This window comes from Acinonyx jubatus, chromosome C2 (genome assembly GCF_027475565.1).
Source record: "Acinonyx jubatus isolate Ajub_Pintada_27869175 chromosome C2, VMU_Ajub_asm_v1.0, whole genome shotgun sequence".
Taxonomy (NCBI): domain Eukaryota; kingdom Metazoa; phylum Chordata; class Mammalia; order Carnivora; family Felidae; genus Acinonyx; species Acinonyx jubatus.
The window spans coordinates 120,011,462-120,030,135 of record NC_069384.1 but is presented as its reverse complement, the minus strand read 5'-3'; the positions used below and the strand labels follow the sequence as shown (position 1 = coordinate 120,030,135).

The 18,674-nt window shown below is 35.6% G+C and overlaps 1 protein-coding gene across 3 annotated transcripts in view; it reads left to right on the top strand.

The window, feature by feature from the left end:
* The window catches only part of RASA2 (RAS p21 protein activator 2), a 121,002-nt gene that overhangs the window by 82,677 nt on the left and 19,651 nt on the right, over positions 1–18,674 (top strand). For 2 of the 3 annotated variants that reach the window (XM_027061711.2, XM_053221376.1), the window contains exons 11-19: positions 40–188; positions 828–942; positions 1,374–1,448; positions 2,147–2,270; positions 4,628–4,734; positions 8,187–8,270; positions 8,905–8,982; positions 12,576–12,649; positions 13,188–13,297. In XM_027061711.2, the coding sequence (XP_026917512.2) occupies positions 40–188; positions 828–942; positions 1,374–1,448; positions 2,147–2,270; positions 4,628–4,734; positions 8,187–8,270; positions 8,905–8,982; positions 12,576–12,649; positions 13,188–13,297 (916 nt within the window). The remainder of the gene's footprint in view (positions 1–39; positions 189–827; positions 943–1,373; positions 1,449–2,146; positions 2,271–4,627; positions 4,735–8,186; positions 8,271–8,904; positions 8,983–12,575; positions 12,650–13,187; positions 13,298–18,674) is intronic. The other variant, XM_027061713.2, reaches the window with a different exon arrangement.

Here is an 18,674-nt window from a genome sequence, read left to right as displayed (position 1 = left end):
CTTGATTTTGTGCTTGTTTTCTGCCTTTCTATATTCTAGCCGATATCTGCCTCAGCTGCTTACATTTTGGGTGAAATTTGTCGAGATAAAAATGACGCTGTTTTGCCCCTTGTCCGACTGCTGCTGCATCACGATAAACTTGTTCCTTTTGCCACTGCAGTGGCTGAATTAGACTTGAAGGATACACAGTAAGAGTTATATTCAAATGTTAATTATGTTTGTTAAAATTGGATCCGAGTTTGCCAAATTGTTTTTGTAATTTGAGTTCTTTTGTATTGACCGCCCTCACTGGATAGGAGTCTGAAAGGAACTGCTTAGCAAGAAATAAAAGGCAGTTCAAGTTAGCAAATGGCATCCACCAACAGCAACATTGACAGTTAATGAAGGATTTTTTTTTTTTATTCAGTACTGAAATTTCCTGTTACTAATCTTTGCTGCTGCCTGTAATGATTCATATGTCACAAATAAAATTCCAGAGTTATTTTTTCCCTTCACCCGTTATGTATTGCCCTTACATACACAGGTATGACATTATGAAAAGCAGTCAGGTCACTTCCCCTTCCTGTCATAGTACTGTCTTACACACACACACACACACATACTCTACTTTTGTAGTTCATAAATATAGTTTGCCTTTTTTCTTTTAACTTAATATTTTTGGTGAGTAGTTTGGGTAAGTTTGAAAATCCTAATGGCAACAAGCCTTTAAATGGATGATAAAAATTACTAAAATTGTATGTATAACCAGAGTCACATATCTCATATTATTGGTTTCCTAGCCTTTGTTTACTGCACTTGGTTTCACCTTATTTCTGTTTGTATTTCAGAGATGCGAATACAATTTTTAGAGGAAATTCCTTGGCTACCCGATGTCTGGATGAGATGATGAAAATAGTGGGAGGGCACTACCTGAAAGTAACATTAAAACCTATTCTAGATGAGGTACCGAATATACCTCTGATAATAATAGATTGTGTGGCCTTATGAAATAGTGTCCCCTTCATGAAGTAACCTAGTGACAGGAATGATACACCCGTTCATGTATTACTGAAAGAATAAGGGTGAACACTTCAGAAGCAGGATAAATGATTTACCTTTCCATCAGTAGATTTTTACTTGAAGGGCACATTAAATATAATCTACATAATGGTTGTTGTTACTGGATTTCTGTTTTTAGCTAGTTTCAGATACATGAGAAATACGTTTTAACAGTTCTTTCGGAGTATTGTACACATTATCTCTGGATGGGGGTTATAAACTTTGTTATAATTTTAACTTTTTACAATTGTATTATCAGAAAAAGAATAGTTCTTTTCACTCTGCAAAATTATTTGGAGAAGAGCAATTAAATGAAAAATTAATCGATTTTCCAGATATGTGAATCCTCAAAATCCTGTGAAATTGATCCTATTAAATTGAAAGAGGGAGATAATGTAGAAAACAATAAGGTAAGTCCTTGTTATCTTTATGACTACATTAAAATGGGCCTTCTCCCATATGTGATCTTCCATAATGCTCTCTGAAGGATGTAGTGCTTCTTATTCTTTACTTAATGCTCATACCATTAGCAGCATTTCCCATGTCTCATTTTTAGAATATTGTTATTTCCTCATTAGGATTCACTTTATTTTTGTTCTTGATTATCTTCTCTTTGGCTCTGGGAACAGTAGTGGAGTAAGGCTGTATCCGGTTGCAGCCTCCATTCTAGCCATTCCTTTGGGGTCAGACTGATCAGGCTAAGTGGCACAATGACTTGGTCAATCAGCATTTTCGTTGTCTCTGGGAAAACAATGATGTGAGAGTCACAAGTTTTCTCTGCAGTAGATAAAATTGCCACAGTGTCCATGTGCCTGCATATCTGAGTTATTTCCCTGATTTCTCTTCAGATCATTTTATTCTCTGTTGCTTCTTGTGAAGTTTCTTCCATACATTCACCAGTTATATTTAGCTAGTCTCCATCTCATTTGTTAAATGAAGTCAGGATGTAAATTGTCCTTTAACTAAGTGAGTTTAGAGAAGGGAAGCAGAACTTTAGAATACTAGATAGTAGCTGCCAAATCTCATTTTCACTGCATTGTTTTCCGTAAAGGCTGTGGAAAATGTTTAAAGGTTAAAATCCTGATGTTTCCCTTGTTAAATCCTGCAGGAGAATCTGCGCTACTATGTAGACAAGTTATTCAGTACGATTGTAAAATCAAGTATGAGCTGCCCCACTGTAATGTGTGATACCTTTTATTCCCTAAGGCAAATGGCTACTCAGCGATTTCCTAGTAAGTGACTTGTTTTACTAAAACATGCCATTTCTTTTTCTGTATTGGATATTTTTGTGTAGATTTACTGTGGATTTGGCTTATGTACAATGTTTAAGGTTTATAGGTACAGTCTTTTCAAAATAAATACAGCTTTTTAATGAAACTACTTTAATTTCCTTACAGTCTCAAAACAAATTGTTTTATTTCAATATAATGACAACTTTATACAAAGAACAAATAAAAAATCACCATTATTTTTAAGAAAGGCAAACATTTAGAACTGTAACATAATAAACATTTATACTAGGTACTTACGAGATTGTTAAATGTAATAAACAAAAACACCTTTGTAATTTGTACCAGCTACTTTTGTCACTTGTGTGCATTTAAATAATGAGAATTTTTAGTTCAATACAACTGTGACTGGATTTGACAGTTTGCGAATGCTAAGGTTTTGGTGGTAGGACAATTTTACAGAAATGTCTGGAGACATTAGAAACATCTCTGTTGTAATAGACATAGAATTTTGAGATACATATGTTAATCAACACATGCTTTAATTTTGCAAAAGCGGCTATGTCAAGGCTTTGTTTAGAAACGTTGCTATCTCTGATTGTCAATATTTGGAGTTATTCTACTTTTATGCATGTCTGATAAGTAAATAACTTTGCTATAGCTGTTTTTCCAGATCTGCCTGTAATAGGGGGAGGGGAGAGGAGGTAAGGTAGCTACTTAAATTATTAGTCTTACCCAGCCGTGTGAGAGTATAAGCGTATTTCTGTAACCATCTGAAGAAATTTTGCTATTTTTACCATGTTCTTTCAAGTGTATGTATATGTATGTGCACACACAGTGTATACAGTTATCTGTCCTTCCACTAAATTTACCCAGTGGTAAAGTTGTAGGACTGAATTGTCTAACTAACGTGTATAAATTCAGCCCTTGATGTCTTTGCTAATTCTACTAAAGACATAATCAACTTCAAGTAAGTATACTAAATCTAGTTTTTACAACACAAATAAGGGGAGCAGAGACATTAAACATATGGCAAGATGCTCACTGAAATTATACTTTTAAATAGTGAGTTAAATCATGACAAACACAATGAGTGTTTATTTTGTGAACACACACAGTCCTACTCTCATGCCTACACTACCATATGCATTGTCTCCTACTCTCATGCTCACAACCACCGTATGTGTGATCTCCTGTTCTCACGCTCACACTCACTCATAGGTACTGCTCCCCTTAGGTAAGTAATGAAACTGAGGTTTAGAAAAGTTATGTAACTTGCCCAAGGTCCAAGACATGGCCAGCAGAAAGAAGGGTCTCCAACCTGAGTCTGGCTTATTCCAAAGAATACAAAGCATACAATTGTCATTGTACTCTACACCACCCACTGATCTTGGCCTTAAAGTATGTTTAATTATGATTACAGAAATGATCTAAAACACATTTTATGGCTTTTTATAAATGCAAATGTGTCTTCTATTCTTTTTGTTGGCTTAAATGTTCGTATGTTTTCATATTCTCAGTAGACTACAGTAGTGATAGTTTTGTTGGTAGGAAACATTTCATATTTTCCCATTTGTTCTTCTGTTACCTTAGGAAGGTGAGTGGAAAGTCAGGGAGGAGACAATGAGTGTACAGCAATTACTAAAGAAGCACAGGTTAAATGACTTGCCCATGATTACCTGTTGAGTGACTTACAAGAGTTAAACCAAATACAGACCTTCTCCCCCCTCACCACTTGCATCTGTCATCTCATTGTCAGGTTAAGTGTTGACTCCAGTCTGAAACAAAAGCTGTAGGTGAAATGACAAAAAACAAAAATGGTCTTCAGTTCATCTTCATTTTTATATGGAATATTGATACCTTTTTTAAAGGAAAGATTTTCACTTAGTTGTTTTTATTGCATCATCTTTGATGTTATCAAGACTTTTGAGGGAAAATTGAAACAATATCCTAGAACTGAAAATAATGTATCCTAGTCTTAAGGGTTTCAGTATAACCACTAGGTAGTGCTAGAGACCACTTTTATTGTTGCAATTTCAGGAGTCTCTTCTTGCAGATGAGCAAAGAGGTATTTTCCAAAGTAAAATATTTCTGAAGACCTGGTAGCTTTGCCTTTCATTTTATTAATTATTTTTTATTGTTCCTTTCAGATTTTTTTAGCCAGAGGTTTAATTTAGTCATAATCATTACTTTAATTTAGTCATAATCATTAGTACCATTTCATCAACTCAATCCCCACTAGACAAATTGTATTGATCTCCTATTTAGTTTATGTTTTTTTCAATATTTTTTACTTTGTCATCTTTGTTTTTTAATTCAGTGTTTTTGTGCATGACATTTCACCATTTTTTTTCCTGCAGATGACCCTCATGTTCAGTATTCTGCAGTGAGCAGCTTTGTATTTCTTCGTTTCTTTGCTGTAGCCGTAGTATCACCTCATACTTTTCATTTGCGACCTCATCATCCAGTAAGTGTTGTTCTTCTCAAAGCTTTATTCCATTTTTATTTATTTTTATTTAAAAAAGGTAAAATAACAAGCCAGTTTCACTTGGCTTTCTTGTAACTGGTACTTAAATTTACTTGGCATTTTTCTTAGCCATTTCAGCCTTTCAGAGAAGGCTAAAAATTCTATTTTTTGTTATTAAAAAGATATTATACAAAAGTAACAAAATGTGGATAGTTGTTGAAGCTTGATGATAGTTGCAGAGAAGATCCATTATATTTACCATTATATTTGCTATTGTGTGTGTGTGTGTAAATTCCCATAGTAGTAGGGTTGGTTGGTTGTTTGTTTTCCATGAGTTACAGATTTAATCTTAAAGGTATTTTTAAATCTCACAGAAATTTGAAGAGATTTATTTCTGAAAGGTGTAGAAACTTTGGAATATAATTTGTTTGGTATCTCCACATTTTTACTTTTTATCCACCTGATATTATAAATATATGAGATTTAAAACTTTAAAAACATTCTGAAATCCTATTTATTTATATCTGAATGTGTACTGTGTAGATCTATGTGTTAACATTTTAAAACTCCTATTTTTGCTGTTTGTTTCTTTGTCATGCAGAATATTTTTGCTGATTGATTTTAACCCTTTATGTTCTAACTATTTTATAATCTTATCTAATTGCTTTCATTGCTAATTTGTGTAGCAAGTAATAGTCATAGCCAACATTTACTTAGGGCTTTGTACTAGGCCTTCTTCTAAGTACTTTGTGTTTTAACTTACTTAGTCCTCCCTGTAAGGTCAATTCTATTATCATCCCCATTGACAGATAAGAAAATTGCAATTGAGTAATTTCTCCATGGTCACACAGCTGATGAAATAGGATTTGATCTCACTCAATTTGAACTGAATTAGACTGGAATGCTGTCGTCTCCTTCAGTCTTCCCAGTCTTTGAGCTCACCCCTGTTCTTTCCTTCCGTAAGGGCACTTAAGGTGTTCTAACACCTATAATGTAGCACACACTGGTGCTCAACGCTGATGATGTGGTGATGAGGAAGACACTCTCTGCCCTTAGAAAACTTCACTAATACAGGGTAGGGAAGGCACAGGGGTTTTAGAGTTAGACTGGGCTTTGAAGGCCACCCTTCCTGTTCACAGTTGCATGACATTGCCCACTCATTTAACTCTGAGAACTGAGTAGAACCTTGCTGCTGTTGCAGCAGCACACCCTTTCTTGCCAAAGGACAAACAGGCTGTGAGTAGCTGCAGCAGAGAGTGGGTCAGTGTCCTTTCATTCACAGGACTGTCCTTTCTCCGGCCTTGTTACTAAAGCTGTGCAGAATTCTGGGCCACAAAAAGTTTAGCAGCGGCATTCTGGGTATAAACAGAACTCCTACCTCTGAGCTTGTGACCCTCCCTTGTATTCAGACTTGGATTTGCATATTTCTGTAACAGATGTTGCGATAAAGTCCTTCTAACCACAAACTTTGTATTGTAGGTCACTTTTCCAATGAGTGTGCTAGAAGGACTGGTTCATACTGTGTCATGTAACTTTATTTAGTTTGCTTTTAAATGTAAACTTATCCCCTCTTCTTAAGAACTTTCGTTCTAATTAGGAGAATAGGGCAAATACATAAGGTATATAATCTAAACTAGTACTTAATTAGTACCAAGGTAAGTAGTTTAGACAATTCATACTACAGAAGTTGAGAGCAAGGAGTAATCCCAGGGACCTCAGGGTGATGGAATTGTCAAGACCAGTATTGAAAGTTACAGAGTGGTTGGGGAGGGGAACCGGTTAAAGGTTGTTGGATTTACATTTAGAAGTTCTTCGAATTTTGAGAAGCCAGTTTTAGTAGAGTACAAGAAAATCAGATTGCAGAAGATTAAAAAATAGGTAAATGTAGTTTTTACACCTGTGGCTTAAAGATATACACAAATTTAAGCGTGTACCTTTGTATACATATACACGAATGAATACTCTTTTTTTTTCTTTTTTAAGAGAGTGTGAGTTGGGGCCGAGGGTGGGGAGAGAGAAAGAGAATCCCAAGCAGGCTCCACACTCAGCACAGAGCCTGATGCAGGGCTCAGTCCCATGACCCTAGGATCATGACCTGAGCCAAAATCAAGAGTCAGACGCTCAACCAACTGAACCACCCAGGCACCCCTGAATAATTTTTTTAAAACACTAATTTTTGGGGACACCTGGGTGGCTCGGTTGAGCATCTGACTCTTGATTTTGGCTCAGGTCATGATCTCACAGATTTGAATTCAAGTCCCACATCAGGCTCTGTTCTGATGGTACGGAGCCTGCTTGGAATTCTCTCTCTCTATGCCCCTCCTCAACTCTTGCTCTCTCTGTCTCTTTCTGTCTCTTTCTGTCTCTCTCTCTCTCTCTCTCAAAATAAATAAATAAACTTAAAAAAAAAAATTTGAACAGGGAAGTCTTGATGAAATTCAGTTCAAATTCAGTTTATTAGCCATTGTTAAGAATCTTATATTCTTCAAAGGCAGAAAATTTTAGGGATCTTTTATACATATAATGGAATCTTACATGTTCTAGCTGAAATATTTCTGAATAACTATAAGGTGTGTAAGTGTTTCATAAATATATCATAATGATCATATCCCAGATGCTCCATTTTTTCCAGATTGCCTTTCATCTTTGTCATCTCTTATCCTTCACATTCACTGTTATTTCCAGTGTGGGAATTCTAAAATATTGAGGAATGTAACCAAAAACGTAGAGCATTTCTGTATGTAAATTTTGATGGAAGATACTTGTTTATTTGAATCTCCAAAATAAAGATATTCTCTATGTGATAAAGAAATTGGTTATGCAGATACATGGTTTGGTGGAAACTCATTAGGTTATGTACATTTAAAATCTGGTCATTTCACTATATGTAAATTATACTTCAGTTAAAAAAAAAAAAGGAAGGACTAATCAGGGAACTGTTTAATTAATTTTACTTATATTTACTTTTTTCTGGTAGACAGGCTAAAAAATAGCTTGGATAACAGATCCAAGTAGTTATCCTCTGCTAAGATCCTACATGAACCAGGTGACTTCTCATTTCCTAAGTTTAGTTAGGTCGTTGCTTCCATGATGAAAATAATTGATTGTAGAAGCTATATCTGTTATTGAGTAGGATTAGAAGGTGGGTGGAGTACAGAAAATTTGGAAACTGTCATTTTAAGTTCCAATGTAGAAAATGTAGACCTGCTTGACCTTTCAAGAGTGAGTACAATTTGTTAGGTAATCCAACCTGCCATGTTGTGCAAAGCAACATATATACTACTGGTGAGTTGTGCCCATCATAAGCTAGATTTTTACTACATTAGTGATTTGAATCAACATTTTTGAATCACTGTTTTAAAGCAACGTAGCCTATTCACTCTATTCTACCTTTTACACAAATTCTATTTCCTAAAAACTTAACAGTTTTGTGTCTCTTTTACATTCTTTAGGATGCACAGACAATTAGAACATTAACTCTCATCTCAAAAACCATTCAAACATTGGGAAGCTGGGGAAGTCTGTCCAAAAGCAAGGTAAGTCTTTACATCTTCTGCTTTGTGGTCACACTTCTGTTGTTGCTTTTTTTTTTTTTTTTTCAAGTTTGAGAGAGAGAGAGAGAGTGCAAGCACATGCATGAGCAGTTGGAGAGGCGGAGGGAGGGAGGGGGTGAGAGAGAGACAGACAGACAGACAGACACTCTTAAGCAGGCTCCACACCTGGGATCATGACCTGAGCTGAAATCAAGAATCAGACGCTTAACCGACTAAGCCACCCAGGCGCCCCTGTATTCACACTTTTAAATGTTATTATACCTTATCCCTCTCTCTCACTCATTCCCTTCCAAATTAAAATACGCATACACAGATGCAGTAGCTGTCTTTTAGATAGCTGTTGTGTCTTAGTCATCTGTTAAAGAAGTTTCATTTAAACTAATATATCTAAGTGGAGGAGAGAGTCTAGTGAACAGATGTAAGAACCCTCTATTGATCTGTTAGTGCCATATCATCTAATAGCTATTGAAAGAAATCCCCCTCCAAGTCCTATAACTCTCTTGAAATACATGATTGATTCCTTTTAGGCCTTAATCCTCAGCTTAAAAATACAGTTCATTATATTCTTAGTTCTCTACTTAACATATATGAATTCTGTGTGTTTTTTTTTTCCTAGTCAAGTTTCAAAGAGACATTCATGTGTGAATTTTTCAAAATGTTTCAAGAAGAACGATATATTATAGCAGTTAAAAAGGTATGATTGTTTTACTCTGGGAATAGTAACATTTCTTATCATAATAGCATCAGGGAAATAGCATTTCATATTATTCCTAGAAGTTAACCCTCAGTTTAAAAAAATAATGTTTAACTTGTACATCAAATGTAGAAAAGCTATCTTTTTCTTCCTTTCTTCTCCCGTAAAAAACTATGGGATTTTTAGCTATGGAAATACCTAAATGTTTAACAACAGCTGCTATTGCCAGTGTCTTAGTAACACAAATTACAAATAGCTAGATTTAGTGTTTCTTACCAGCAGCACTATCAACAATTGGGTCAGATAATTCTTGATTATGAGGGGCTGTCTTGTGCCTCTGTAGGCTGTTTAGCAGTATCCTTGGCCTGTACCGATTAGACGCTGGTAGGATGCTTTTAGATTTGACAGTCAAAAATGTCTGTAAACATTGCCAAAGTTCTGTGAAGGACAAAATTGCTTCTGATTGAGAACCTCTGATCTAGGGATAAAGGCTTAGTATGATGCTTGATGTATAGTAAAAAAATACATGAATTATCAACCATTTTATAAAATATAGTAGGCTTATGATAGTAACTTAAGGCAAGTTACTGTAAATTAAAAGGTACAGAAGACTACAGTATTTAATATCCTAACGTGAGGTTTATAACATACAAAAATTGCTGTACTTAGAAACTGAGAATGTTTTGAAAGGATCTGTAATTCCTTGAGTCTTTTTTTTTTTTTTAAGCTTATTGATTTATTTTGGTGGGTGGGCAGAGAGAGAGGGAGAGAGAGAATCCCAAGCAGGCTTTGCACTGTCAACACAGAGCCCAACATGGGGCTTGATCTCACAAACCGTGAGATTATGACCTGAGTCAAAATTGAGTCAGATGCTTAACCAACTGAGCCACCCAGGCACCCACATTTCTTGAGTCTTGAGTTCTAAATCATTCTAAATAAAATGTAGCATTATTGTAAAACCCTAAAATTTGTAAAGTTATTTTGAAGTAATCTAAACTTGGCTTGAAGGAAGTATTTTATTTATCACAATTTTGATTTAATGAATCAAAATTAGGCCAAATTTTAAAGATGTCACTCAATTTCTATAGCATGATTGATTCACAGTTGACTGCCAGGAGTATATTTTGATGAAGTGTATGTTTGCACTTTTTTGTGTGTGTGCTTAGAATTCTTATAGGGAGTCAGTAGATGAAAATGATGATTTTTTAAAAAATAAAACCAGTTGGAATTTTTCATCTAGAATTGTACAAGTTCAATCAAAGTCTTTTTAAGCAATCACTGAAGGCTTTTGAGGAGAAAGCCTTTCAAAAGAATAGGCAGAGGAAAAACTGCCCTTTTATTTGTAGGACATTGTTGAAACATCTGTGGGACAGCGTAGGCAGACTTTTGTTGGCAAGATTATGATATACTGTCTTTTGTTTTAGGGTTGTTTTCCCACTTTTTTGACCTAGGTTATGGTAGCAGCTGATTTTTTTTTTCCCTGATAAAATCAGAATATGTAGAGTTGATAATGTCAGTGGAGAAAGTAGTTAAGGGTCCCAGGAGTTTAGCCTGTTCCTGATCTGTCTGTCCTGTGTCACCCACTCACATTCTCCTGGACTATCACCATAATACATTTCCTATGTCAGATTTGGTTCTAGACTCCTAAACCAGCATAGGATATTTTGCCCTAATCTAAGTTTTCTTTATTATTTACTTACTAAGTCTGGATATATGCATTGCTAGAAATTGTAGAAGCCTCTGAAGCCCAGTTTCTCATTTTGTATTGGTGTACTATTCCCACAGAGTTTAGCAAGGGTAACCTGGATAGTTCTATAAACAGAGTGACCATATAATTTAGTGTGCAAACCTCGACACTTTAAAGAGTGAAAATGAACACTGTGGATAATGTTGGGATCACAGCTGTAGACAGGGATGGCCCTGAGCAAATACCTATATTCACCCTGCCTGTAGTCCATCTTAATTATTGTGTTTTCTTTCACTTGATATAATTGTATTTACCTCATAGCTCCGTATAAATATAACAAATACTAGATGTAATAATTGTCGTAAGTAAATAATAAGTATTTTTCAAGTAAATAGATCAGTGCCTTCAGGCAAATACTGAGAAATGAAATATTTAAGTAAGTCTGTGACCCTCCATTAGTGAACAGTCCCTCTTTGAGAACTGGAGATAGGATAGGACACTTCTTTAGTTCCCTTGTGTACTTGTTCTGTATCACCACATATAATGCAAAAGAAACTGTTCTTGTTCCTTTACTTACCAAGATTTCCTTCTTACATGCTAGAAGTAAACATTAGAAAAAATTGTAAGTGTGGCTTCTGGTGGGCAGTCTATAGCCAGTCTTAAGAAAATATGACTGCCCACAATTCTACTGTAGATTAGGCATTTGTACCTCAGTGTTATCCCTATTGGAATGTAAGTTTTGTTTTGTTTTGTTTTGTTTTGTTTTTTTTGTCCCACATGAGACAACGTAGAAAAATATAAAGGAAAAAGCAAGGACTAAACAAGTAGGTAGTTCATTTATGGGGCAAGATAGGATTCCTCTCTAAGAACAAGGATTGTTCCTTGAAATACTAATTTCTTTTTTCCATGAAGAGACAGCCGCATGCCAGGAAGCTCTTGACCAGTCAGGGTAGCATATTCATGAAGCTAACTGCTCTTCACAGGGGTGGCCTGCCATTGCTAGAGATGGGTACTCCAATGTTCTTGAGCCACCATGTTCTCACATTCCCCCTAGGAAGTTTATAAATGGAGATTAGATTTCCAGGTTATTCCAGAGAACCCAGTTACACTTTAGTCATAATTATGGAGTACTATCTCTCCAGGCTAAAGTCAGTTATATGTAATAGAAGTTAGCAAAGTCTTTTCTATAAAAGAGTAAATATTCTTCTCTGCTTTTATTTTTGTTTTTGTTTTTCCAGCCCTTTAAAAATATAAAAACTGTTCTTAACTCATAGGCCTTACAAAAACAGGCTGCAGGTTGAATGTGGCCCACTGAACCATAATTTGGTTATCCCTGACTTAATATATAGGTTCACGATCCTATATCTAAAATCTTTGGGACCAGAAATATTTCAGAATTTTAAAAGATAATAGGTATATACTGTGTATTATATTACACCCTAGTGTGGCCCGCGGTAGCACCCCATAATCAAACATACTATATAGTATAGTGTGTGAATATTCACACTAAGTAGGATAAATACAGACTATTAATAGCCTTTGCTAGTTCAAGTTAAGTTGTACCCTCAAATGAGTTTTCTGTAAATCAAAAACAAAACAAAAACAACTCTTTTTATTCACAGCTTTATAGATTTCAGAGTCATAGTTTAGGGATCGTAGATGGAGCTATTTTTACAGAGAAATGTATCCTGAGTTTTAAGTAACTTGAGAATAAACTTTTTAAAATACGTAGCCAATGTGTAACTTAAGATTTCCTGTACAATTAAATATGTGTTTTGTTTTAGAAGTTATAATTATATGTATTCCTCAGTAAAGAACTTTACAATATTATTAGTGATATTTAAGACAACTGAATTTTTGATGTATGTTATCACAAAGTATAATTTTTGCCCATTTCCCTGTTTAGTTCTTGGATGAAATTTCATCAACTGAAACTAAAGAGTCCAGTGGTACGAGTGAGCCTGTGCACCTGAAAGAAGGGTAATTTAATGAATTTAGATATTAAAGTCATGTGTCAGTATAGACGTTACTTAAGTACAAAAAGCAGGAGTCTGGAAGTGAGGAAATCCGGGTTTTGTTCCATCTTAGAACTGCCTAAGTAACATCCATCAGGTAAGTTACAGTAGCATATGAACCTCATGCCAAATGGGCATGATTCCTTGTCCATACATTCCTCGAGTAGTTTTTCAAATAGAATGAAATTACAGGTATTAGAGTAGTACTTTGAAAACTTCAGTCTTGAAGTAGTGTTATCATCGGAAGTTAAAGGGAAACTTCAGGTAAGTTTGGCCCTTTTAGGTCTGAATAGCACAGTTATAAATATTAAATTAGTTAAAAACTTTATTCCCTTAGCATGGCCAAAATAAATGCAAAAGTTATGGATGACAAAGACATTTTTGTATATGTAATACAATCTTACTCAGCCTTTCATGTCATTTAAAATCAAAGAACAATTCTTTGTTTTGGATGAACTACTTTAATATTTGTAGCTAAATTTTTACATCTGTTGTTTTGGCAGTGAGATGTATAAAAGAGCTCAGGGAAGAACTCGGATTGGGAAAAAGAATTTCAAGAAACGGTGGTTCTGCTTAACAAGCAGAGAGCTCACCTACCACAAACAGCCAGGTAGTTGTGTTTATGCTTTATTGTGGGGTCTTTTCCTGGTCCTCGGTGAAGATTTCTTTTTTGCTTAATGTAACTCCAGTGAACCTTTTCACTTTATTACTGTAGTTGATAGTTTCTCGCAGTGATGCACACACACTAACAATATAGTAAATATTTGACAAATGACACCATGTATTTTTTTCCTCACATATGCTCTGTTGTCTAAAAAAAAAAAAAAAAAAAAATCCCTGGTAAATCCCAGGATTCATCTAGAACTTGGAAATTTCTTTAACTCTCAGAGCCAAATTGGTAAGAATCAATACTTAGTAAATGAGAGTATTTCAGTGGTTTGCTGGATAACATCAGCCAGAGTTTTTCCACAGTCACACCACAGATTGTGATTCCTGTACAGTTACCACATTCATTCTAGTCTTTTGGCGAAGCTAACTTCAAAATGAAAATTTTAGTGACTGACTTCCTGAGAAAGCACAAATGGGCTATTTGGATAAAGAAATCCATCTCTGAGGGATTCGGAGAAGCAAAGTTTGTCCTTCAGTGGACTGACACAGTGCTTAAAACCTCCACCTTTTAAGTTCATTCCCTTGGAGTCAAACATGATCCACAGAAGGCCATTAGCTCCTGCTGGTATCATAGCAAGAAGAACTTAATATCTAAATCATGGGCCATATTCCATAAACCCATTTATTCAAGGTGATCAGGATACAAAGAAATTTACTTAACCAAAAAGGCCAGTTAAAGGAAGAATCATTTTAAAACAGACAAAAATGTGCATACATATCTTAAATATTTACATATTTGTTTGCCAGATCTTCTGGTAGAGAACCAAGATCTTTTCTTTGAATATGGATCTATAGATTGGATTTCCCTTTGTCTTTATTTTGCAAATATACCTATAATGTATCAGTTTTCTGGTTGATTTCTCCAAAGTTTTTCCAAATTTAAATACTTGAAAAGTAATCCAAGTACAGAATTTTATTAGATTTCATGATAGTCACCCCTAATCTTTTACAGGTGTCTCACCCCCATGTAAATCAGCTTTGCTTATACAGGTGTGGGTCTCCTTTTTTGGTGTTTTTCAAAGCACTCACCTGATTTTCAAATAAACAATAAACCTCGTAGTAAGGGGCACTTATTTTGTCACTTTACATATATTTAAGTAAATTATAATTAGAACATGGAAAAATGGCTTAAACAGGTTTGAAAACAAACCCAACAGGGTTGGCAAACAAAACAGCCTAACCAGTGGAAACATAGAGTACAGGCTTAATAGATAGTAACCTAGCAACCACAAGCATTTAGCATCCCATGAGCATCATTCGTTAATGTTTCACAAGGACATGGAGAGTCTCTGTTAATCCATTAGCTCTGTTAGGTAAAGATCTGTTCAGAGAGCTTCCGCTATAAATTCTGAAATGGTAAAACAAACAACAGCCATAGGATACTTTCAAGAGAATGTAGATTCAGTTAAGTAGAATGGTTCTGTGGAGATTCTTAAAGAGTAAAGTGATAAGAAAACTTGTTTCATAATTCCTTATTATGGCTCAACCAGAATGACTACATATGACTAATTGTATTAGTAAGGTAGAAGAAACCAAAGGCATTTTTATTTGTCACCCACATAATTTGTTATGGCATATCAATAGTCAGTCATAATTTGTTATGGCATAAAGAGCAACACGTTACATCCTTAGCCTTGCAGACCATTTTTTTTTTTCAACGTTTTTTATTTATTTTTGGGACAGAGAGAGACAGAGCATGAACGGGGGAAGGGCAGAGAGAGAGGGAGACACAGAATCGGAAACAGGCTCCAGGCTCCGAGCCATCAGCCCAGAGCCTGACGCGGGGCTCGAACTCACGGACCGCGAGATGGTGACCTGGCTGAAGTCGGACGCTTAACCGACTGCGCCACCCAGGCACCCCATTGCAGACCATTTTTTAAGCTAAATATGTTTTGAATGTTTTAGAAGTTACAGCTTATGTTGAATACTAAGTAAATGTTCTCACGTACATAGCAGCTTTGTAAAAAATAGCTGTCATAATAAGCTAATTATGTTAGTACATTGAAATAAAATTTAAGGTAAGTTAGTTGTTCTCCATGAATAAATTAGCTATTTTTTCCTCATTTAAAGTATTTTCTAATCTAAACTAGTATTCTAAAATCTTTTTGGGGTTTAGCCCTTTAAGAATCCAGTGATAGCTTTGGCCTCTTTCCTCCAGAAAAATACACATACAAACTGGACATAGAATTTTGCATATAATTTCAATGAGTCTGTAGATCCAGAGTTCATCTACAGTTCTTAAGAACCTCTGCTCTAGCTAGTGATCCTATGAGGACAAAATTCTATAGAATGATTAGGCTGCCGTAGGTATAAAATAGACACATAGAAATTAAATTGTTTTCAGGCCCTAAGAAATTTAACCTATTGGAATGACTTTGGAGGAATAAGCTCTCTTACATGAAGTTTAAAGGTTATTTACCAAAGCATACAGTTTTAAGCATCCATGCTTTTTGTTTTAACTATTTTGATGGATTTTTCCAAAATGTATTACATGCTTCCCTGCCTTCTAAAAAAGAATTCATTGAACGTAAGTGAACATTTTCTAGATGAGTTGCGGCTGCCATTGATAATATTAATTATTATGTAGTGCTTTGATTTAGTGATGTTTTCAGGGCCGCTTATGAGTGTGTGCAGCTGTTTACTCCCCAGCTAAAATGCCTTGGACTGCTGTGCTTTTTTGTGTTCCTGTGTTTGCTTTATATGGTTTTTCTCTATCCCTTTTATATTTAGGCTGTTACCTTAAATCTCTTGTGCTGTCAGTGAACCATAACGTAACATCACACTCCCACCTCCATCACTCAGCTCCATTTTTTACTACACATATACTTTGAGAAAACAGGTACTGTGTTTGTTAAAATTATGCTTAAAATTAAAAGGCTTTGATGGAAGACTTCAGGACTTTGCTCTCTGAAGAAAATGCATGGGCTTTGGATTTCTCTGGTTGTTCAGCAAATGTTTTGCTTACCTTTCTATTTCTTTGCTGTTTCTGGATAGCCAAGACTGCTAGTTCTACTTGTTATATGACTTTAGTGTGTGAAAGAATGCCTCCCAAATTTTCTGTAATATGGACACTAGTATTCTGAATCAAATATTTCTGCCACTTAGAATCAAACAGTAGTCTTTTCCTAATTTACTGGAAAAGGAATGAATAGAATTTTCTCAATTTTAAGGGTTTTTCCTAAGTAAGTTACTAAGTTTTTGATGCCTGTTTACATAAATGCCAACAAGAGATAGTATACAACTTATCTTCATTACAACTAGATTAATGAGACTGTATGACACTCAGCAATCAGTCATGATTATATTGACAGTTTTTTATGCACGTGTGCTTGTGATCTGGTTTTATATGCTATGTTGCAGTATAGTCATCTTCTATAAGTAGAAGTTTTTCTAGCTGTATACTGAAATCAAATGAGTTCTTGACCTTCCGGTCTCTTCCTTTTTCATCCAGCCATTCAGCTGCGCTTCACCAGACTGGCTGCTGCAGTTGCTTTAACTTGTGCTCTTTTACCTTCGTGCTTTTGCATGTGCTCTTCCTAGAAGTTCCCATCTTTCCTTCTTTACCTGTGTGATTTGTTGTCTTTTAAGCCTCAGATCCAGTATGTGCTCTTTATGGAAGTCATTTATAAGCTTCTAGGCACTTCAGTTGAGCTTTTCCCTTATTGTGCTTTTTTAATCACCTTAGGAGTAACACCTGTCACACTGTGTGGTCCTTACTTTTGTCTGTCTCTTCCTCTAGTCTTTAAGAGCCTCTGTTGGGGGACCACATTTTTACTACCTTCATTAATACATGGAGTAAATGTTTTTAATAAATGGTGTTCTTCGAAGAATGCCATGTCTTACCATCTGAATTACGTTAAGAACCACTGCTCTTGGTTTCTAAATTTCCACCAAGAATACTAATAATAGATTATTAGCAAATTCATCTCTGAAATTCCATCTTGTGTTCTCCAAACTTGATTAGATATTGTCCACTCTTGGAGACCTGATATACACAGATACATACAGCCTACACAACTTCCATGTGATATCAAATGTTCCAGTTCATATATCATCTATCTAGATGGTGGTTTTTTTTTTAATGTGTATATATTTTTGAGAGAGTGAGTGGGGGAGGTGCAGAAAGAGAGGGAAGCAGAGAATTCAAACCAGGGTTCGTTCTAACAGCAGAGAGCCTGATGCAGGGCTCAAACTCACGAACCACAAGATCGTGACCTGAGCCAAAGTCAGACGCTTAACCAACTGAACCACCCAGGCGCCCATACGTGGTGTTTTAAACATAAATCTCAATAATACATTTAGGTTGACTTGGTTTTCACCTGTTCATATTTTTACACTCAGGGTTCTGCAGTATTTTTTCTTTGATAGCTAATGAACACTTCATTGTTGCAGTCATACATTCATTCAATAAATATTTTATTGAGTGCCTACTGTGTGCCAGATCCTTGGCTCTGGAGAAAACAGTAGTGAATAAAGCATACCATAATGTTTGCCCTTATGAATTTTCATAGCTTAAAAGTGATAAATTAAAAAAAAAATGTATTATATTGGATGATTATAAATGAGATAGACAAAAATAAAGCCGGTAAAGACAATAGAGGATGATAGGCTTATGAGGAGAGTTGCAGTATTAAAAAGTCTAGCCAGTGAGGGCTTCGCTAAGAAAATGACATTTTGAGCAAAGACCTAAAGATGATAAGAGAGTAAGTCAGGTGGAAATCTGGGTTAATAGTGATGTGTAGTTAACAGCAGCCAGTACAGAGGCCCTGAAACAGGAGCATGCCTAGAGTATTCAAGAGATAAGAGAAAGCTCTTCTGGTTAGTGGGGAAAGAAAACATAAAGGGGTAATCATAGGAACTTAGAACAAAGAGGTCATGGAGAAGCTAGATATGTTAGGGCTTTGTGAGCCATTCTAAAACTTTTACTCTGATTCAAAGATGGAAAGGTATTAGAGAGCTTTAAGGAGAGGAATTACATTATTAGACTTATGTTTTAATAGGAGTAATCATTATGCCATATGGAGAACAGAATGAAAGGGGAAGGAGACTAGTTAAGAGGCTAGGGGGCAACTCAGTGGCTCAGTCAGTTAAGCATCCAACTCTTAATTTTGGCTCAGGTCATGATCTCATGCTTCGTTATATCATGTCCCATGTCAGGCTCTGTGCTGACAGTGTGGAGCCTGCTTGGGATTGTCTTTCCTCTCTTTCTTTGCCCCTCCCTTACTCACACTCTTTCTCTCTCTCAAAAATAAGTAAACATTAAAAAAAAAAAGGGTATTGCAGTAATTCAGGGGAACAGAGATAATGGCTTGGACCAGTTG